Consider the following 24,424-nt stretch of genomic DNA (forward strand, 5'->3'; position numbering starts at 1 on the left):
CAGTTCCTCTCATCCCTATCTATCTGTCCATCGCAAGATCAGTTAGTTAGACAGCAGAATAAATGCTTTTGCAGAGTATATTTGTGAACAAAGACTATATATTTGTTATTTATCTTTTTTGGACCATCAGCACTTCCCCATTTGGAGGACAGCTATTTAAACCTCCCCTCCAAATAGCAGCTCTCCCAATGATTGGTTAATATGCAACGATCCACGACAGGCCTGTCAAGCTTTAGATTTCTCAATTTCTCTATATGCTCAAGTGCAGCCTTTCCAAAACCAAAAACAAAAGAGCAAAAGTGTAATAATTGGATTAAACAGTGTTTATATTTACTCTGATGTTAGCTGCAATCATTAGCATGTCCGACTCACTAGCTAGCTACCTACTGTAGTAACTGCGTGCTACTTTCGAGGCCACGGATCAAATCATTAACTCGCTACATTAGTGTTTGGGGTTATAGGTCACATTAGAAAGAAAAAAAAGAAAGCCCTGTGTAAAGCTTCTCTACCACATCCACTGTGTCTATTGAGCCAAAATTAGCTTATTTAGCTAGCGACAGACGGTAGCTACTTCTGATAACTCAAAGATAGTTCACATTTCAACCAGTAAAAAAGACAGAAATGAGAATCCAGCTTTTGTCTTCCATTCATTCTTATTATTTACATTTCCTTGACTGTTTGATTAATCAATAACAAAGAAATAGAAACAATTTCTATAAAAGATTATACACATATAAGCACAGACACTCACAAAATCCAACAGGTACAAGAGAAAAAGCAAACGCACACATTTCCTGTCAACCCAGTGATTCATGTAAGCCAGTTGCAACTGCTGATATTGAGGGGGTCAACAAACAATATGATTCCCTATATGAATAAAAATGTGCGACGGAGAGCAGCACATGCACACAGGCATGAAAGCAAACACACAACCAAAAAGCTGCGAGCACTCACTACCTAACAAGCTTCAAAACCACTTTTCCTTTGTCTGCTGGCAAACAGAGCTGTTCAAATTATGCCGACCACATGCTCGCCCACTATGACTGGAAGTAGCCGAGCTTTTAGCAAAAATGATACACAGGGACACGGAAAATGAGAAAGAAAGCGTGGAAATAAAGTAAGCAGACGGCAGCAGCTGAAGTAACTGCATCTTGACAACCTGTAGTTAATAGCAGCTGCATTTTTACTTTGACAACCTTTTAGTTTTCAAAACAGGAAAAAGTGAAAACCTGAGAGGATGCTGGGGCTTGTGTGTAGCTTGGTGCATGAGTGTAAAGTGTTACTGTAAAATGGGTATTGCATTTTGCAACTGCTGTGATTTGTCCATGAATTAGTGAGCGTTATGAATTTCATGAGGCCTTATAGCTTCATAAAGCTAAATGGGGTCAATATAGGATGCTTTACCGCATTGGCATTTGTAAAACAAAAAATGCACACACACTGAGGAAGTTTATTTATGAAATACTTTCCTTAATCCTAAACTTAGAAAACGGATTAAAATGTCATCACTTCTGAAGTTTTATAAAGTACAAAATCACATGCACATTTTCATAGGACAAACAGCAATTACAGAGTGTGCTGTAGTTTGTCCGAAAAAGCTTGTGTAGTCAGACAGGGTATCTCTCCACTGATTAAAAACTGCAATGCAGACTTACACTGCTATCAGCATATGATAATAAAACAGGGGGGGGGGGGGGGGGGGGTGTAAGAGAGACGGGAGCCGATTTAGGGCAAATCAATAGGCAGAGCAAAAAGCTGTTAGAAGCCATTTGGGTGAATACACACGCAAATACACACGCACACACACGCCATCAAGGATACCAATTGAGATGAAAAATAAAAGACTGCAGTAGTCTGTGTGTGTGTGTGTGTGTGTGTGTGTGTGTGTGTGTGTGTGTGTGTGTGTGTGTGTGCCCGCGAGAGAGAGAGACATGGCTAGTCAGACAAATGTTTTCACTCTATTCAGAAGAAGACACACACACACACACACACACACATTATAAGGACCATGCAAACACAATCAAAAACAATCAGCTGAATGGCACTGAAACAGAGCTTCAATAGACTCCTGTGAAATAATTTTGTCCATATGTCACCATCTTCCCTAAAGGAATAAACTCTCAGCAGAAAAATATTCTGACATCAAAGCGCTCTACTGTAGTCTAAATGTCAACTGCTTTCAACACACAGGTGACACTTGAGGGTAATATGGCAGATAATTTTAGACACACATGAATGAAGAATGCTCTGCTATACACTAAATCGTCACAAGTGAACATTAAGGGTGTGCATGCAGGGATGTGAGCCCCAAACCAGGCTTTGAGGTATTTTATATTTGTAGACCGGGAGCATGTTTGCCAACAACAGCTAAAAGCTAACGTGCATATTTAGGGTTTATAGGGAGCTAAAGCCCCACACTGTCTTTGTTCATGTCTTATGCTATTTTTGATGGTTAGTTGCAATAGAAAGAAAAATTAAAGCTTTTTTTACACTTCGCACATTTCACAGGAGATTTCAGTTTAATGCCAACACATACCTTAAGTGTATGGTTACAGAATAGAACAAATGTTTAAGGTTAAAGAGTAATTACCACTGACATACCAATGGTGTTTTTACCTCATCGTAAAGCACTTGTTGTTAAATGAGCGCTGTCTGTGTTGCTGAAAGGTGACAGAAACCGTGTTGGAACACATTGGGTTTCATACCATGGCTTGATGAACTGACCGTTTGTCCTTTGTTGTCCTGTCATAGCAAACAGCCTATTATTGTGTATGGCAGTCAAGCCTGAAAGCCAGACAGAAATGCTTTTTAGAGCGATTTTGAAGTTTAAATAGCTGCCATGCGCCTCCTATAATGTTGATTAAAGTCCCAATTTGTACTTGTATTCATGTGTACTCACATATATATCAAATATTAAGTGTGTATTGGCATCCCTTAAAGTTATTTTCGTCCAAGCTCCAATTTGATTTGCACTCCGAGGAAAACGTAGCATCATGCAATCAAAAAATCAATAAGAAAACCAGGATCAAAGTGTCAGTATGTGCAAATTAGGGGCCCGCTTGAAAAGATTCCCCCCCCCACTTGTAACGAGAACGCTCCTCCAGAACTGATTAGACAGACGTGGGTTCAGTGTCTGAGGTTTCAAATAAATAAAGAGAACGGCCAATTTGTTACGAGAGACGACAAAAAAAACTGTAATTATTTAGTTCACTTCATTCATCTAAAATAAACTACATTCATCAATGCATAAGAATTGAATATTAAATTGAATTCTGTTTTGATAATTTCCATCACTGACTATAACATTGCTAACTTATTACCTGCACATGAGTGGTTATATTCGCAGTGTCTGGGACAGAAGCAGTAACTATAAGCATTTTGCATTTAGCAATTGTGTAAAAAAAAGAAAGAAAAACTAGCAAAAGCCTTGAATAAATACCATTTGCTTTGTTATAAAGGGTTCAAATAATTGTTTAAATTTACCGCAAATCAGACAATTTTACATTTGGAGCAACTTTCGACCTCCGATAACATCACCAAGATTTCAGATAAATGAATGATCGCACAAATTTGTATTATTAGTGTATCATTCATTTTAACTTGAAGAGGTACAAACATTTCCACCAGGATTGTTATACTGTATATACTGTTTGGAGTTTGAGTTCATGTTGTTTTAACCGAATGCAGACGATGAGGTTGAAGTGTAACATCAATCTCAAGTGTTTGATCAATTTAACACAGCAGTCTTTGAATAACTGTTGCCTTGAATGACTTGCAGGTGCAGTGGGTGTCCTAAAGCCACAGAGCCCATAATTAAGACTTCTTTTTTTATTGAATATTTCAGCCGGTGTATTCAGAGATCAAAGTGCTGTGGAGAGTAGCACGCCCTTTGGTACAGCACACAATATCCAGGGTTTCCCACAGTTGTTAATAGTGGATGTGGCCCAACTCCACTAAATTATTGAAATCATCCGCTAACATTAGAAGACATTAAAAATAGTTTTCTCACATTAAACCCTCAGTTAAACAGACTTCAACCAGCCAAACATTTATATTCAAGGTGTGAGGCAATTGTTTAAAGTCATGTAGTGACCAAATTAATTACAGTCAAGATGAGAACCCGTCAAATCACCGCTCAGAAGATAACAGCGATTGATCAATCAAGCTTACACATTGTATGCATGCCTTGCTATATTTAATCAAAACTATTGTGAGTGATTGAGTTTGTCTCCAACATTTCCAGACTAGAAATAACTCAGGTTTTCTGTTTTTAATCCAACGTATTAAAAACAGAAAAACCTGAGTTATTTCTAATGTTGAAGACAAACTCAATCACTCACAATCAGCAGGGGATGTCTCAGGAATAACTCACACCACTTGTGAGACACAACACTCAGTACTGCTGGTCAAGCACTTAGTTGAAGTTTGTTCAAAGTTGAATAATTATCACTTGATCTTTTAACATCAATAACTCTCATCAGAGGTTTAGTTTAGAAAGGATTAGCCAGTCACAGCTCAGCCTCAGCTCTGCCCTTTTAATAAAACCCTGTGACTGGAATTACCAATGGATGATATCAATAGAATATATGTCAGATCTAGGAAGTCTGAAATATGTATGTACAGTACATACGTATTTCTTTAAAATCAATTAACCAACAGAATCCTGCTAAATGCTAAAGTCAACATGTCTTAAATTACAATATTAACATGCAGATGTTTAGCAGGTATTATGTTTGCCAGGTTAATGCTAATATATTCTATTTCTCTTCTTTTTGCAGGTATTTAAACTAAAGTATTAATAATTAGACTAATTCAAATTTTGACCTGACGATTTAATGGTTTTCATGACATTGCAATAAAAAACACAAATATCAGGCTCATAGTGGTGCTAGAAGTCATTGGGGTATATTGTGTAAGAACCACCAATTTGTGTGCCAATCCGCCCTATAGTCGTCAAAACATTTCAATAAAACCCAAAAGTGTCAACCTCATGGTGCTGCTAGAGAAAGTCACCAAAGTCCTTAAAAATCCATCCTCTGGGAACCATGAATGTCTGTACCAAAGGTAATGGCAATAAATCCCAATGGTCGTTGAGATACTTCAGTCTGGACTAAAGCGGTAGAGCGACCTGCCAACAAACTGACATTACAATCCATGAAGCCACACTGCTTAAAACAAAGACCTTTGACCTCACATTATTATTATATTACATCTGTAATAGCATGCTGTATAAGGCAAACATTTTCAAAGCAACAATTTAACTGCAATGACATTTCGATGAAAACTGGAACCATGTGGGAGTGTTCAATCCCGTATTGATTGCTTCAAAACAACCCAGTAATGAAATGGATATGAAACATCCAAGTAAAGGAAAAGGACACTTATATTACCACGTTTTCAGATAGAAATGACAAAGGAACACATGTCAACTACACACAAGTTCATATGGTCAGTACAGTTCAGAACAAACCCAACAAAAGCCCAATTTACACCCCAGTAATCATATCACACCACACACACAGACCTAGAACACCGTCATGTCTTCACAGCTGACGAGAGCCGACCCTGTGACTGACTTGTTAAAGAATGTGGTGAACAAATCATCACCTCTGTGTTAGACAGGTTGATGATCGGTGCCACCATCACTGTCCCTCATGACAGCTCTCTCCCTCTCACTTGTCACATCTTATTACCACCGCCAATCACGATGGTGAGCACCATCATTCCCACCTTTCTGTCAAATGAGCAGCATAAATAGATAAATGGTGTCAGTTTGCAAAAATGAAAATGGCCATCACCTTTTCTTCAGGTTTTCTGGAGGTTTACCAATAAAGATTGTCATGACTTGTTGTAAAGGACTTGATGTTAAAATGCCGTGAACGCCAGTCCCACGAGAGAAATTGTTTTTTTATATCCTGAATACTATTTCTTGCCCAAATGTCAACAGTAATCTTGGAGATGGCCACTTATTTAAAAAGGTATACATTTGACCCACTGCTCCTCCCTCCTGCCAGCATAGTAGCCCATTTTTGTAAATATTTTATTAAGGTTTTCTTAATTACATACATAATGCCCACAAAAGGCAGAGTGATAACTACAAAATGAGTAAAAAAATGAGTTTTCAGTCTTTGTAGAAAGAAAGGTTTTTATATAGTAATTGTATCACTTTAAGGCTGATGAATTTAACCCAATTATCATTTCCACAGAACCTGCATAATATAATCTTCACATAATGCAGCACCTACAAATGAAATGAGTTCTTTCAGCTTCCTTGTCTATTTTAACAAGGTTATTTCAGAGAAAAAACTTTACTTTGATTATTTACATGTCATAGATGATTGGAATAAAAGCTATATCTGTTTTCCTGTGTCTGTTTATATATTTAAAATATGTCTGAAAAAGTAATTTACAATTTAATACATTTTAATATGAGATATAAAGACATCTTAACCACCTTAAACTGCATAGATTTCACTGAAGTGAAACGCCGAGTTTCGGTACACTACTGATTCGGAGTAGAGTAGAATCAGTAGCTTGACTGCTAGTAACGTTAGCTTTAGCAGAATGTTAGCAGGATTTGTTTCTCTCCAAAATGAGCTGCTGCCTCCTTTAGTTGTGTAGAATAACTAACGGAATTACTGATATGTCAATTATAATAGCTATTTCTTAAATACATTAATCTAGTTTTAGTTTAAGCTAGCCGTACACAAGCTAGCTTTCACTTTATACAGTATACCGTTGCTTTCGTTGTGAGTTACTACAAATTTGACATAAATGATATAAATTTCTATGGCATAATAATTATCTATATGGTAAAACAGACACCATAAAGTCAAAAATATTTGTATTTTGGCTTTGGAGGGCAGAATAGCAGTCGACAGTTAATTAAATTACAAGCATAAAAAAAACGGGTACCCTGACACTAAAGGGTCTATGATAACGTTGTGACTGGGATTGACATTAATTATAATTGTAGTTACTTACAAAAAACAACAAAAAAAACAAACAATAAAGATGCACACGTGTCATCTTTGATCAAATGTAGCTGATGACACTGTTAGCCTTTCTGAGCCAAGTCAAAGATGCATTCTTTCTTTCCTGAATTCCTATGAGCTGTTAATAAAACACAGGTGAACTTTTGCCCCCATTAACAAATCTGCCCAATAATCTTCTCTGCAATTATCTCACTCCTTGACCTGAGACGGAGAGATAGGGAAGGGAGAGGGGAAAACACGGGATGTTGGCTCGTCAGTGGATCGGATCTGAGTGCCGGTCGAGCCAAGGGATCTAGAGATCTCCGTGTCTGGCCTTTACCGAGTGCGCTCTGAATGAGCTCATCAATATTCATTGACCTGCTCTGGCTAATGTCCCCAGCGACAGGCAGAATAAAGTTGCAGAGGTCACACACTTCACGAGGGGAGAGAGAGGTGGGGAGAGCGAGGGAGAGACTGAGCGATGCTGAGAAAGTGAGCAGGTATGATAAGAGAGTGCAGGTTTCAGACAAAATGAGAGCAAAGAGAAGCAAACACCAAAAAGGGCAAAGCCTCGGGGCCTGTGGAGGGTTGGGGAGTTTATTACGGCTTGAAAGTGAAACACATAAAACATGCAGAGGAAACATAAGCGCAGAGATAAAGACACGCACGTCCGTAGAGAACAAAACAAGACACACACAAACACACAAACACACCCTTGTGCATGCAGAGCATGACATGAAATGATGAGTGCAATGACAAACAAATACAGCTCCTCTAAACCTCTCCCTCTATTTGTTATGCTTTTTCTTGCTCTCTCTCCCTGTAGTCTGGGAGTAGATCTACGTTGTATAACATGACACCCGAGTATGCATAATGGTACATGCCTCAGGAGAGGAAGAAGAGGAAGATGAGAGACATGGGGAGCTCAGAAGACAAAACGCAGAAGAGGAGTGGTTAGAAAGAAAGAGCAGATCAAGGTTAGGAGGAAAGAACAAGCTTGTAGCTTCAAGCCATCTTAATACACCAGCTTGACATGACGCCACAGTGTCAGACGTTCATATCAAGCACACCATAAGCAGCCATTAGCGTATATTTGAAAATAAACCCATTTGTTTCAATTCCCCAATTTCTCCTTAATCATGCATGCTGTAGAGGGGCTGATGAATATCTAGGTGTGACGAAGGCAAAGTAAAAAGAGAAGATGCTGAATGATGACACAAAAAAAACATTTCTAGAAACAAACACATGTAATTATCTAGGTTTTTAATTACATACAGAGAGGATGTTTAAGTGTGGATGCACACAATCCCACATTTGCTCAGGCTGAATCCCACCAGTTAAAGTAAAGCCTTCACCAGGTGCTACAGAGCAACAGAGAGTTTGCCAACAAAAAAAAAAAAAGATAATGGTGCATGAGTGCCCCCACTTCATCTCATATTGTACTATCTTTCTCCCTCCTTCTCATCTGGCTCTGTGCTGCCTACTCCTATCACCTCAACTGTCCTCAGACTCTTTTCTCCTCATATCTCCTCTTGTCTGTCTCCCTCTCCACATCCCCTCTTTTCTTGTTTACTTTAAAGCACTGCCTCCTGTCTGGTGTTTTCTGACTGAATCATCAACGATCCCACCGAGATGACAAAGTGTTGTGCTCTCCTCTCCTGGCTCAGAGTTAGAAGAAAAAAAAAATGGAGCATAAATAAAGTTTTCGTAAAAGGAGCTGAGGGGGAGAGATAAAAACTGCCAAAACAACTGGAATTACAGCCGGGGCTTGGCTATCACGGAAATGAACCCTGACCTGTTGTATTAGTTGTGGCCGTAAAATAGTGTCCTCAACCCCATCACATTTATTATTTATCTACTTAAATAGACGCTGCTCTCTCTCTCTCTCTCTTCTCATTCACTTTCATCAAGCAAATCTCGCTCAGCTTCCCTGTCCGGCTTCTCCTCTCCACCTGGCCTTCCCCTCAGCTAAGCTCCATTTTCTTCTTCTTTTTTTTTTACACAATCCCTGGCAGGTCAATTCTCAAAGTTCATTTCAACTTTTTAACTTTTTAACTATTTAACTATTTAACACAGGATCGAGACAGCCCGTCCGCCTATATGTAATATGCGAGTGTGTGTTTGTGCACCACAGGGGCATAATGGCAATGATCAGCTGCAGACAAAACACCAACAACACTCCCACTTAGGTTTCTGTTTGTACTCCTGTCATATGAAACAAATGCTGCAGTTACACCAAAATGGCATGCCATCCATCTGTACGGCTCTTTTTTTCTTCTTTCATTGTGATTCCTGGATGCGTCTCAAGGCTGAGGCTTATCTTCTCACTGTGGTTTTGCATACTTCAAACTGTAGCCTTAATATTTAAATATACGGCAGGTGGAGTAGGATTTGTTCCAGTATGGCAGGAGGGAAAGATGCACACCGGCGTGAACATACATACTCACACAAATATTGATAAATGCATGCACACTCTTGAAAACTCACACCCTTCAAATATTTACAGTTCTTTAGGCTTGTAATGCTTCATGTACAACACGGCCACCTGTCTCTATGTGCATGAATGCATGCATAACACCCATATCACATTGTGTCCAGAAATAGTGGGGACTTTGTAATTTTCTGCTTAATTGGTGCATACAAAATAAGAACCCACATCCTGTTTTTCTACAGAAAGAGAAACAAAGGTGGAGTGAGAAACTGGCAGACTGACAAAGAGACCAAGAGGGAGCCGTGAGAAAGAAATGACTAATAAAGTATGAAGAAAGATACCTTCAGGATGACCATAAATATGGTTCACAAGAACAGCGAAGAAGGTTGAGAAAGAATTTAAAGAAAATGTATAACTGTACAAAATAACTATGCAGAGTATATGGCTCTCACATGCATGACAAAGTCCTCTATTCTTAGGAACTTTGCATCAAACCCAATCTGTCCAAAGCTGAGACGTGATCAGAAACAAAAATCTAGAAAAAAGCCCGTCTGATAGTAAATGGGATGGGTTTGTAAAACTCAAAATCTCAACCTTGATCAAATTAAACCTTCAACAACATTTCCAAGGCATTGCAAGATATAAAAAAATTGACATTTTAAAAGGTTAAACGGAAATAAATGAAAATGTGCCCCAGGAAAGTCAAGTAAGAGGCAGGTCGGGGTTAACGTGGCAACTACACAGCCTGCTCTGCTCAGTTCATCCATATCAGAGAGACGGCACACTGCAAGGCCAAACAGTGCAGCACCAAAACAGGGTGTCACAGCAAATGATCCATGACATTGACAGGGAGGACAGGGGCTTGTAGCATGAATCAGCGATCACAGTTGATGAGCTTAGATGATGACTTTTCATGCTGACACACACATGCAGGGTGATTTCCCTTGCAGCCTTCGCTATGCCCTGCAACATTCAGAGTGCACACAGGTGTGACGATGCGACGGCCACGTTTCCCTCTCTCCTTCCTTCACTGCGTGTGTGTAGTTATATATATATATATATATATATATATATATATGTGTGTGTTATAACTCTTAATATGGGAATAAAAGGGAAACACTACCTAAATACTAAATTCAATTATGTTATTTCCATGGCCTAGGAAAGTTCAATCAATATTTTTGAGCTACTCTCCCTCAAAGCCAGAAACTAGACACGTAAATCTCATGTGATCAAGTATTAAGTCTAGAGCTGCCATGGTACAAAAGAAAACGCTGATTGTTGTTAACTGTTATGGTGACATCACACGTCAGAGAGAGCGGACACAGCTCCAGAGACGGATGGCGGGCTAGTTAGCTCTGGAGTGGCGGAGAAGTGCATACCTTACATAGGCAAAGCCTGGTGGAATCAGCAAGCTAGCTAGCCAACTATCTGACAGCTTGTTAATTAGCTAGCTAATTCGCCATGCTTTAATGCTACACTGCTTACAGAAAGCCGACCAAAGTTGTCACTCATCTGGCGATAATAATGTGCTTTCCTACGCTGTGACAAATGAGTGTGTGGATTAAGCAGCATGTGGTCACATTTTTACTAATATACTTTAGCTCTCTATGCTTCTCAATGTTACTATTCCACTGCTTTTTTTTTTGGGTTGTTAACGCAAAAACCTCATCTCAACCAGACTTTCTACTTGATGGCATTACAAATTTGAGTTTTAGCACTCTTGTTTTTAGTTCCGCTTTAATGCTAGCACTGCCGTGGGATTTAGATTACTAATTACTTTCTGCACACTAAAACATCGGGGATGCAGCATTGCATTAACAAACATGAAGTATGACGTGTAGGAGTCACCTCTTTGTGTATGAAATGCCAAAAACAAATGACCAGGTACAAAGTGTATTGTTATTAGTAACATAAAGGCCAAACACACATTATACACACACAGACAAAATAGACCCTCCAATCTTGACAGTGGTGACATTTGGACGCCCTGCTGTTATGACTAATCATTCAAAATGAAGGCACAAAATCTATCCCTGGCTTCACCTCTCATACCCTCCCTCCCTTTCCTCCCATATCATCTCCCCCACATCCTCTCTATACCTAAATGTCAGCATTTCAATTGTGCTCATTAATTCCTCCCTTTTTACACTCTGTTGAGTGTCTGTGCCTGAGTAGTGTGTGTTGGGATGCTGCAGGAGGGAGGAAGGATGATGTATCGGAATGGTAAGTGGCCAGTTGTTCTTTTTCTGTTTCAATATCATCTCTGAATCTTTCTCTGTCTCTCTGTGCGTCTCTGATCCATCATTATTTCCCTCCTCTCTCTAATTCTTGTTCTCCGTTTCCCTCTGATCCATCATCGCTGGCTGTGTGTGAGGCAGCGGCTGTGAATCACGCAGTGGCCTTTCCCCTGACACGGCCCGGCCTGACCCAGTCTGGACAGCACTGGGCTAAAAAGCATCTATCATATAAAGCATTCGTCTGGTCCTATCACAGGGCTTGCATGCTGCAATGCACGTGCGTTTGTCTGTATTATACAAAAATGCCACTGTATATGAATTGGGATGCATTGACAAAAACATGCAGACAGCAGACGCAGGCAGGCAGAATGGGAGGAGGAGGCTTGGACAGAAGATGTAAAAACAATACAAGATTTTTAAGATCCTAACAGACTGAGGATCTGAGGGTTTCTTGATGTACTGTCAAAAAGGTGTGCGCACAAGGCAATGAGGCAAGGATGGAGGATTGCACAGTAAGTGAATCACATCTGTAGGAATACACAATGCAGCCTTGAAACACAGGCAAGCTGGTTGTAAGGAGATTGGAAAACCAAAAGCCTTTTAACTAAATCAACTGTGATAATCACAGATAATGTACCATGAATTCAAATTCAGCTAGGAAGTCAGATTGTATAGAAATATAAGAGAAAATTAACCTCCTTCTTATTTACAGTCAATGGGCCATATGACTCCATATGAATGAATGATTTTTAGCCCCCCCCGTTGTACTTTAAGTAATATCCTAATTTCTACATCAATCTTTTGCCTGTTTTCAAGGGAAAACAACACAAATATAATGCAAGACCAGCATAATGTCTCTAATTCATCAATGACAATTAACCAGGCTGATTTGTAGTATATTAAAAAAGACAAATGACCGCAATCTTCATCCTGAATAATTACTTTATCCATTAAAAACTGAGAAAAAAAAAAGAACAACCTGAATTTCATCCTTTGTAATCTGCTCTCTAATTAATGAACACATTTACATTCTCATTCATAGAATTACTCTACTAAACCTTTTAAAACATTTGTTTGCTTTCTCTTAATTTGCCTAAAAAATAAATAATTAACGACTCGTCAGGTCCCGAGGGTCGCTATGAAACAGAGAGAGAGAGAGACAGAGACAGAGAGAGAGACAGAGAGAGAGTGAGACAAAGAGAGAGAGACAGAGACAGAGAGAGAGAGAGACAGAGAGAGAGAGAGACAGAGAGAGAGTGAGACAAAGAGAGAGAGAGACAGAGACAGAGAGAGAGAGAGAGAGAGAGAGAGAGAGTGAGACAAAGAGAGAGAGACAGAGACAGAGACAGAGAGAGAGAGAGAGAGAGAGAGAGAGAGAGAGAGAGTGAGACAAAGAGAGAGAAAGAGAGAGAGAGACAGAGAGAGAGAGTGAGACAAAGAGAGAGAGAGAGACAGAGAGAGAGAGAGAGTGAGACAAAGAGAGAGAAAGACAGAGAGACAGAGAGAGAGAGAGTGAGACAAAGAGAGAGAAAGAGAGAGAGACAGACAGACAGACAGAGAGAGACAGAGAGAGAGAGACAGACAGACAGACAGAGACAGAGAGAGAGAGAGTGAGACAAAGAGAGAGAAAGAGAGAGACAGACAGAGAGAGAGAGTGAGACAAAGAGAGAGAGAAGAGAGAGAGAGAGTGAGACAAAGAGAGAGAAAGAGAGAGAGAGACAGAGAGAGAGAGTGAGAGAGACAGAGAGAGAGACAGAGAGAGAGTGAGACAAAGAGAGAGAAAGAGAGAGAGAGACAGAGAGAGACAGAGAGAGAGACAGAGAGAGAGAGAGAGAGAGAGACAGAGAGAGAGAGTGAGACAAAGAGAGAGAGAAAGAGAGAGAGACAGAGAGAGAGAGTGAGACAAAGAGAGAGAGAAAGAGAGAGAGACAGAGAGAGAGAGTGAGAGACAGAGAGAGAGAGTGACAGAGATACAGAGAGACAGAGGATGGGGAGAGATTCATGTCTTCAGTTACATCTTCTGAATTCTGAAAGTCGGTATATACAGAATGTCTGTGCTGTGTGTTTGCATACTGTATGTCTATGTGTCTTAATGCATGGGTACTTCGAGTATACCTGTGTGTGTGTGTGTGTGTGTGTGCGTGTGTGTGTGTGTGTGCACATAGTTGTTTTGCAGCCGCCTGTGATCGCAGACGACGGCGCTAATCAGACACCTTTGTCAGAACAGCAGACAGACAGCGGCAGAAAAGGAAAGATGAAACTTAAACACACAACTGATATCAGTTTCACTCACAAACCGTGGCTTGACAGCAAGGTTGTCATGGAAATCGCAGCAGGCAGTCTGTCTGTCTGTGTGTGTACACAAGTGTGCGTACATATGTGTGAGCCTCACGGGAGGACTGAGTATGCAGTGAAAGACGGATACAGTGGTCTGTGTGTGAAGGGAATTGTGCTGATTAGTTAAGGGCCAGGGGGACGACAGGGGAACAATAGCAACTTATTTTCTTCCCTCTCTTCCCCCCCCCCACACTGTTGTCTCTGTCAGCGTCTGACTTCCACCACTTCTCTTCCTCCTCTTGGTGCACTTCCCTCTCTCTTTCTGCTTCTAAGCCGACGTGATGAGGTCAGACTGGGGCACGGCCTCGGGGCACGGACACGATTGCCGGCGTCGCTTTCGGGTGGCACCAGCCTAGCCAACATAATTACTGTGCCACCACTTTCAGCCGAGCGACAGCCAGTGGAGACAATTAAGTGTCGCTCCAATTAGTCGAAAATGCAATAACTAAAAGAGCGAGTGCGTGTTTGTTCATGGCTTTGAACTTGTGTGTGAGCACATATGTGGACATGAAAAATCTTTCCAAAGATTTGGGCTAATCCAAAATTAAATGAGACATTTGGGCGACAAAAACCCTGCTCACACATTTAAAAAAGGCCTTTTGGTTGCCCTAGGGAGAAACAAGAGGAAGTGGCACTTCATCTGAAACGAGTCTAGTGTAAGAGCAAGAGACTCATTTCAGATGAAGTTGATTCATCTTTAACAAGATTAATTAACTGATCCCTTGGATGTACACTCCCTTAAGAGCGAGTGTGTGTGTGCGTGCGTGTGTGTGTTTCAGTCAGAGCCTGTCAAATGTCAAGAGTGCATCCAATTAGTTAAAGAGTCCGGACCCAAACACCTGTCTTTCTACCTGCGCTGACAATAGCCCATGGCTGCGCGCATACATTTACACATTAATTGACCAGCTAGGGCCATTAATTAGTCAGTCAGGAAAGTTAATGACTCGACACTTAATAATATGTAACACCAGGGAGGGAGGCAGTGTGCACAGAGCCACAAGTGCAAACATACGCATGTGCAAACACTAAGCTTGCTTGAACGCGGATACTGTATATATTGTATATTAAACACTACTGCAATATACAGAGGATTTAGGCGTGCTTACAAGCCTTTATGTGTTTTACATTTACATAGACAAACAAACAAATGTATCTCCATAAGTGGGACTTAGACAGGGCACTTACACTTTTTTGATTAAAGTACCAACTCTGTCGGCTAAAAATGACATTCCCATACAACTGCATTCTCAATTACACATCAAGGGAAACGTATTTTCATCCTGGTCACAGTTTTTAAACACTTGGTTAATGTGAATTGAAGCAAAACCACTTGGTTATGTTTAGTGATGGATCGTTGATTTTACCTCACGTTACGCACGTTAAAGTGAGTCAACATCGACTGGTGCGGACATCGATTAGAAACGTATTTGTGATGCGTCACAAACAAGCTGAATCCGGGAGAGAAAATGCTTCACTTGAACTGTAATTGACAAAGCACTTTGGTTGTGCAGGCTGAACGTACCATTACAGCAGAATTAAATTATATAAGAGCTAAAAAGTCAAGAGAAACACATTTTCTGATTTCTTGGGAAGTACAGAACACACACATTCATTCTCAAATGATGCACAGCCACAATTAAATCAGATTTTCCAAGATCACAAATGTGTCTAGTCTTCACTGATTCTACGGACATCATGAAGAGTGAATCATGTTCTGAAAACTAAAGTTATTCTTTGATAAAGATATTAATGGAGAGCATCAGTCATTCATCAAATAACCCACAATCATGATCAGCAACGGCAATAAACAAACATAAACTACATCTTACTTATCGCTTACTTAGCAGTACACCATCTTTGTTATAGCTCAAAGCCCATAATGTTAAATGATGGGAATGTCTATGACAACATTCACATGTTTCGAGATGGGATGAGTGAGTAATTCATCTGTCCTCTTGTCATATGCACTACCCCATTTCGACCCTGTTCTCCTTCCACTTATCTCTTCGCCCCACCCATCAATTCCTAGTGCCGTTTCAAGATTTATGGCCTCGCATTTGAGGTTATGACCTTGGAGAAATCAAGCCAGTAGCCTCCTTCACATCGAGTACTAGTGTTATGTTCTTAGAGTACTTGGGATTAAAGTTGTTTCTCAAGTAATGCATTTCTCAAGTTCTGCAGTCTGTTAGTGAGGGGCCGATGAGTCACATCTGTGTACATGTGCCCGTACCTCTCTGTCTTTGAGAACCGCCTGAGTTCTGTAGAGCAGCAGAAGACGAACGTCGCTGTCCCGGAGGCTGAAGTTGCTCTCCAGGATCTGCAGCACGTCGATTCGAGGCCGCACGGGGAGCGCGGCGTCACCGCAGAATAGATGCAGCCAAGCCAGGAGGTCATCTGAAGTGACCGCCGTTGTCGCTGAGAGAGGACGGTGAGAAGGACAGCAGTCAGACAGAGTGAAGCCGAGATAAAGAGACGGAGAGGTAAAGTGTCCAGGTAGAGGTGTTCAAGTAGCCAGGAGTCTAATTCAAGTTTAATGCTGAGAACGTACAAAAACTTGCCAACAGAAATGTTCACCACCTCAAAAAACAAGTTTCATAGACTTGATATATAGACTTCATTTATGTCTATATTTATTTATTTATATTTATTTTTATCACAGATTAATTTCTTTCCTCATACTTGTTATTGTTCTTGCTTGCGAATTAGCCAAGTTGGATCGAAATGAATCAATTAGTCAATTGACTGCAGGGTGCGCTCTGAGCTCTGTAACACTGCTTTCTCTTTTTTATTGCCAAATATCATTATTTTAAAAGTACTCCCTTCTTTAAATACATTTAAAAGGTCTTTCAATTGATAACGTTGTTGATTAGAAAGTAATTTGTTTAAGCAAATTTGAGGATTTGCTCCTGTCTTTGTCTTTTGGATTATTAAATTCAACATTTTTGCAATTCAGGCAGTTGGTTGGACGAAACAATACATTTGAAGAAGTCAACTTGGGCTTTAGGAAACTGTGATGGCCAATTTTCACCATGTTCTGACACGTTATAGACTAAACGATTAAAATCGAGAAAATATCCTTCATGTATAATTAAAATAATTCTTAGTTGCATCCCTATGGAAATGGCTTTGTGCAGAACTGACAGACAGCTAATGAGGAGTAATGTTGTCACAGATCCATTCTTTTTATTTTTTATTTGTTTGGCCCAATGGTCACAAAAGAGCTGACCAGGGTATGGCAGGTGCTATCCAAATGTTGTCATCTCAAAAAAAGCTACCAGGCAGGTTGGCAGGTGCCTCTTGTTGATTCATCAACCAAACAGAATTTTTAGCGAGCAGCTGTCCATTCTAGGCCTTGAATAAAGCTGAGAGAGCGACAGAGGAAGAGAATTTGGATTTAAGTATGACAAAAAGTGTGTGGTTTGCGCGTGTGTGTGTGTGTGTGTGTGTGTGTGTGTGTGTGTGTGTGTGTGTGTGTGTGTGTGTGTGTGTGATGTAGATAACCTACCCACTCTGGACATTATTGTGCACAGCGGTCACCATGGCTTCCAGGACCCTGAGGGGTTGTGGGTAATTTGTCAGGGCGTCTAGGTCTCCACTGAAAAACAAACCATATCACCACAATGATCTTACATAATATGCTAATTAAGATAACACTCACAAATTACCACAGCACAGAGTGAGGAAATACAAAAAATTGAAATCAAAGGATTCTCTTCTCAGGGACAGTGTTAGTTTAAAAACATGTCTGGCAGCAATTAAATGTTTCAAGCAAACGCAGCTTTGTAAAAATTAACCAGCAGGAAATTATTTAAAGTCCTACAGACATGAAGCAACAGAAAAACATTAAAACCGTGTCGTGTTTAATGTTGGTGAAATCACCCCAATATATAATAAGCTCATAATCAAATTAAAAGAAAAGTTTGTCTCTTCAAATAAGGTGTAAATAAAATGTAATGGCTCATAATAGTAGGTGGGCATAAAAGGTAACGTGTGATCTTTCTGCCGCTGCTGTGGTTTCTGCTGCAGTGTGCGCGTGCGTGTGTATTGTATGTCGCAAGAGAAGGGCTATTTTTCACAAAGACAGAAAAAAAAAAAAAAAAAAAAAGGGGGTGATTTCCCCCGACTCTCTCCGCTTTGCTGCCGGGCTCATGCACACAGACACAAACACAAACACAAACACACACACACACGATCTGGCAAAAAGGTGGAAAGATGACGACGCAGCATTTTCCTTATTGCATTTTACCACTTACATTTTATCTTCAAAGACACACAAACACAGAATAGTTATGACGGATACAAAAGATGGCCATTAGTGTGAGACTCAGGTATGCCTGCTGCGCCAAACTGAAGGCTTCGAGAGAGCCAAAAACAAGACCAGCTCATTCATACCTGCCAAACACAAAGGCCTGCAACAACGGACACGGACACGGACACACACACACACACACACACGGACACACACACACACACACACACACACACACACACACACACACACACACAAAGGGATATTCATATGCGAGTACAGTGACACGTTCAAGGGAAAGAATGCATGAGGCCTTGTGTGAATCTTGCACACAACACACACACAGATGGAGTGTTAGTGCGTGCGTGGGTGTGTATGTGTGTGTTTGCGTAGGCAGAGTGAGATCTAGAGGGGAACAGCTGTATCAGGCTGCATTAATTATAAGAAGATAATGAATCAGAGAAAGAAGGAAAGTGTGCGTGTTCATCGGGGATAGTGTCCACACGTCTCCCTCACCACGAAGGTGTGAGTGTGCGCGTGCATACGAGTATTTTCTGCGGTGTGTGCGAGTATGTGTGTGTAAAGGCAGGTGCCATCTATCTGCACCATGCCCCATTGAGCATCCATAAAGAAGCGGGAAATGAGGCAGGAATATAATCAAGGCGATTGGCAGTCATTTATCAAGCCAATCAGATGGCTCGATGATATCTGGCCCTGTCAGTTAAACTTTGCTGATTAGTCTGTCAGTGTCATCGGGCATTAAGGACAAACATTAAAAAAAACACGCCTTTGAAAATAAGCCTTCTATTTAAGTCGGATGTTAAGTCCAAGTATAACTGGAGCAGCTCTGCAGACATGTCGGGCTGAATCATCTCTCCAGTCCTTTTGAATGCAGCGAGCAGGAAGACACCAATAAAAAGCTGTGAGTCCAACTCCCAAAGGCAGAAACTGTAGATTCAATTCAACACTTCAGCATTTGTTTTGACAGGGTTTCTTCCCACCAAGTCCAAAGTGGACCAGAAGACAGAAGATTTTCAGATAACAACCAAGCGAGATTTGCTAGTAGGTGGTATATGTTCAGGTGGCCTTTAGTATTTTAGAAAATACAAAATAAAGCGATTACTTACTGTGTGAGGTTTAAACAGATAATTCTCTTAATCTGGCTCGTTTTAAAAATCCATGTATATTTTTACATAAATGTGTATGTTATCCTACCAGACAGGTGTGAACATGGTGCACTTAGATGATAATGTTGTTTGACAAGGTGCAACATTGAATATAAAAGAGACTTGAATAAGGAAAAAGAGGAATACATGTAGTAACCTTGATTTTCCTCCTGCTTTCGCTCCTGGCTTTAACGCTATCCTACTATTAACAATTTCCTTAACTACTCAGGGCTACCAGTTTGCAACACCATTTATGATTTATAACAGTGATGTCCAAAAAAATATTATAAATGATGATGATTTAAGGATGTGGTAACTATTAGAAAATGTAACTGCAGTGGTTACAGTACAGTGTTGAGAAAAGTACATCAAAAGATTTTTTTTTTATGCAGCTATTTTTATCAGATATATGTCATTTAATTAAATGTAATTATGTTGACGTTCTTGTCTAAAAACTATTTTTAAGTTAGTGTCAATTCAAAAATAGAAGATTATGTTTTTGTGATTTGAAATGTGTCTTATTTTCTTTAATATGCGTTTTGTGGGCAGAAAATATTGTTGTGGTTGAGATCACCGTGACATTGCCAGGCAACCAGCTGAGACTGAGTCACTGTGCTCAGCTGTACAATTTATAATTATTTTTACATTTCTGTTGAACAACATGTTAATTATTGCACTTTTAGAGGAGCTGGCAGGTTTGTTATTGAACACAAGAGAAAGGACTGCAGTCTTGCCCTGCTTCCGCTTTTTATGCTAAGCTAACATAAACTAATCTCCTAATCTCATCAACAAGAAAGCGAAAAAAGTGTCCAAATGCTGAATAATTTCTTTAAGGTGTACAGTCAAGCTCCTCTGTGTTGTTGTGCATGTTCTGAATAAGAAGATGTTGTGCACATAGTGTTGTATGGAGACAAAGAGAGAGAACATACCTGAGTGCGGCCACTACTCCCTTCATCGCGTCATGAAGCACCGTTTTAACTGACAGGTCTCGGGGTCCAACGGCGACACGCAAAAGCTCTCCAATGCGATCCAGAGGGTGCCCATCAGTTGCCATGGTGACTGCCAGCTCATGTACTTTTGACCTCTCGGATCGGGATAAATCGTAAAGTTGACTGTAAGGCTGGAATACAGAAAGAAAAAAACATGAGTGATGGCGGATGCGAGTGCAGACATTTTTGACCTGACAGGGAAAATGTTTAATAGAGAAAAAAAGGAAAGCATGAAGGGGGCAGACTTACAATATAAAGGTTCACAGCCTCGATCAAAAACATTTAAACAACTAGAGACAAGCGGATAGTAATGTGAGATTTGCTTGTTTCTCTCTCTTCCAATAAAAAAGAGGGTTGAGAATCTCAACCTGGAGAGTTGGAAAATGGTATTTGGTTGTTTGTATGTGTGTCAGTGTGTGTGTGTGTGTGTGTGTGTGTAAATATATTTGTGAATATTTCAGAAAAACATGAATCGTAACATCTCTAATTTTCCTATATAATAGTTCCTCATCTTAAAATCAGTTTTTTTTCTTTTTTCTTTTTCTCTGCAAATTCCTAATAAATAGTTTTCCTCCAGAGGCAGAACTCTCACCTTTCAGTAAACATTTCACCAGAAACCTACATGGAGTCAGATCCTGTTCAGAACCTCTTAACTTAACAGCAGCTGCAACGAGCTGTTGGACAAGTATAACCGGGCAAGAAAAGTCTGAACCTACTGCAGTCACAGAAGTGAAAACCTGGAAGTGTGACGGGTTACGAAGAAGCTAGATACACAGCACCGCTAGTCATGCGTAGCCAGGAACGCACGGTTCTGTTGTCTGCCAGGGGAAAGACGAGAAACAGGACTGTGTCATGTCTCATTTCAGTGTCTCGGGTATCTCAAGATGGCAGACATGGACATTCTTGGCATTGGACTTAGACAAGGGTGCCCCTTGTCACCTCTCCTGGTTGTAATATTCATTGACATGATATTGATATTCATATGATTTATGATATTCATGATAATCATGAAATATTGACATCACATATTCATGATATGATAATTATAGGCAGAGTATCAAGGCCTACCTGAACATGGAAAGAGTGTCTGGTTGGGTCACGTTTGAGAGGGCATCATGGCTTTTCATATGGATTATTTTCAATGTGATCTCTGATGTGTGTGACTGTGATACAATTTGGAAGACACGCATGAGACCCCGGTAGTCTTTGGGAAAAATGTAGACGTTTCAGAGCAGGCGTGGCGGAAGCACCTGCCGCAAGATGAGAAGCACGGGTACCTTTCGCCGTTATCCGTGAATGAACGAGAGTTTAGGGACAGTGGATGTGGTTAAGACAGAGCTGCGCTATAACACGTAGCTCTCAACACTAATGCTTCCTTGTGATCACACGTTTAGGGATACTGACAGAGGAGATATAAGATGGAATAATGGATGGATACACGGATAATTGGAACATATGGAACCCACAAACAGTGGGGAAGTGCAGCCAAAGTCAAAGTTGGGGATAGTTGCAAATTGCAGCCAAAGAATACCCGCAGCCAATCAGTAAACAGAGTCCTGTGACTCCTGTTGCATGTTCATCTATGTGACGAAGAACGTATTCCCAGCTGTAGACAAATGTAATTATTGCAATGAGTCGCACTTTTTGCCGTTTGGTTTTCCGGCGTTAGAAGAAATACCAAAAATCAATTAAAAGAAGTGGTGTGAGGGTTAAGGTGCCAGTCATGATCCTCAATAGCCACTGTTTGCATCCAGCGGTGGCTATTTGTTGCATGTCATTCCTCTCTCTTCTCATTTCCTGTCATTTCTCTACTGTTGCTTGCGAATAAAGGCCAGAAATGCCCCGAAAAGATCGTTATTTCTCAAAACAATGGGGGTAAATTATTCATGCTATGGCAGTATAAAGGCTTATCATCAAGGGCATGTTCTTTATACTCTACACGTATTTGATTCATTGTACATAATATAAAAAGAACATGGGAAGCGTCTAAATACAGAACCGTACTAACTTCTATACAATATCTGCAGTGTGTAATGTGCTGTACTCAATGCGCCTGTGGTGGATTCCTCTATGATCCACTATTATTCCCAGCAGCTGGTCACGTACACTTGATAAATGACCACAGTGTAGCCAAACAGAGCCTACAGGGCTCTTTCGATCTATCTTTCTCAACCCATCTGCCCTTTCCTGGTTCTTATATCCTTTTTATCCATCTCCAAAGATGTAATCGCTACTTGCACCGGTAGAATGGAAGTTACGTACATCGAAGAGGTTGGACTGTGTTTGTTTGGCCAATAGTTCTGCATTTTAAGGATCTACTTTGCTATTATGTTATTATGGAGGATATTTGCTTTTTAAACACAGATAAAACAAAGTGCTAAATATTATGAACTTGCAGTGCGGGGGTCAGAAATGATCGGTTTTCATAGCAACTCTTGGCTCACCAAATCATAAGGTTCCCTCTCTCTGGCCCCACATTCATTTTGTATACACACACACACACACACACACAGGCGCAGGGAGGAGACAGTGGGGTAAGTCAGTGCGACTTTGCTTAATGAGATACAGCATGGTGTACATACAGTACATATGGCCATATGGCAGGGCTCAGTTCAAACAGCAGCCCATAGATTTACATTAATATATCCTTGACTGGTCCCAGTGAGGCTGAGAAGAACTTAGTCGAGCAGAACCGACCCAGAACACACACACACACACACACACACACACACACACACACACACACACACACACACACACACACTGTGTGTCCGACTAAAGGTGACCCCATGAACAGGCAAGGAAATAGGATGCGAGTGATCAAGTGTATCTAAAAAAAGGTTGTGAATGAGTCACTTAATCAAAAAGAGTTTTGGAGAATTACTTGTGTCAGTTCACCTGTTAATCAGCAAGAAGAAAGACACACACATTAACCATGTGTCTTGTAGATGTATGTCACAGTACATTATCATAAAGCAAGTGATTAGCTTTAACCAAAGTAAGAATTCTGACCTTCCACTAATAAAACAAGTGACCGGCAGTTCAGATATGGTCTGTAGATTAATACATTACAAAATGATGTACAGTATATCATCAGGTTCATCCACTTAAGGAAGCTAGGTCTATTTCTGGAACTATTTCAAGTTGAGCAAGCACATATTCAACCAATCTTGCAAAGCCAGTTCAGTGTTTCTGTTTGCATCACTTGTCATTAAGGGTGGAATGTACATTTGTAAGTACATTTACTCAAGTACTGTACTTAAGCACACATTTGAGATACTTGTAGTATACTTGAGTCTTTTCTTCTCATGTCAATTTCTACTTCACTACATCTCCGAGGGAAATATTGGCCATGAATAACTGCAGCGTTGTCTATGCACACACTACTTTATGTGTTCTTTTAACCGATCACTTAGCACACGTGTAAAGAAAGAGGACTTCTCACTCTTCAAGGTTTTATAGGCTAAAGTGTCTGACAGACGGAGTCTACCTGCTGGCTTTCTTTGAGTGACAGGATGAAGGCATGGCTCAGAGTGTCCAGGTGGGCCTGGGATTGCTTCAGGTGTGTTAGAGCCTCATCAAACGTCATCCCCGCTGAGCCCGTCCCTTCCTGCTCTCCGCTGCCATCACCTGCTCTCTTCCTGCTCTTCTCGCCCAGCTGGCGCAGGGCTTTGGTGGCTCGCTTTATCACCTCCGACCTCGCCTGGATGCTCAGCTGGAGACGAAGTAGGATGGAAAGAAGGAACAGAATGACGAGGAGGATGGACGGGATAAGAAGAGCAAATTGGGATGAGGGTGGGGGGTCAAATTGAGCAAAGAGAGGGAAAGAGAGATGCACAAGTTATGTATATTCATTTCAAACATAACATGTTGAAGAGATGCATGTATAACCCAATATATATGCACCGAAATATCACCAGGAACTTGTATTGTGTGTGTGTGTGTGTGTGTGTGTGTGTGTGTGTGTGTGTGTGTGTGTGTGCGTGCGTGCGTGTGTATGTATGTGTGTGCGTGTGTGTGTGTGTGTGTGTGTGAGAG

At 40.6% G+C, this 24,424-nt stretch overlaps 1 protein-coding gene across 1 annotated transcript in view; it reads right to left on the reverse strand.

Moving 5' to 3' along the window:
- The window catches only part of nbas (NBAS subunit of NRZ tethering complex), a 152,932-nt gene that overhangs the window by 23,670 nt on the left and 104,838 nt on the right, over window positions 1-24,424 (reverse strand). Inside the window, 5 exon segments of the mRNA XM_029462672.1 lie at window positions 16,213-16,389; window positions 16,391-16,397; window positions 17,488-17,577; window positions 20,327-20,517; window positions 23,877-24,101. Of these exon segments, the coding sequence (XP_029318532.1) occupies window positions 16,213-16,389; window positions 16,391-16,397; window positions 17,488-17,577; window positions 20,327-20,517; window positions 23,877-24,101 (690 nt within the window).

The sequence above is a fragment of the Cottoperca gobio genome, chromosome 24 (genome assembly GCF_900634415.1).
Source record: "Cottoperca gobio chromosome 24, fCotGob3.1, whole genome shotgun sequence".
Taxonomy (NCBI): domain Eukaryota; kingdom Metazoa; phylum Chordata; class Actinopteri; order Perciformes; family Bovichtidae; genus Cottoperca; species Cottoperca gobio.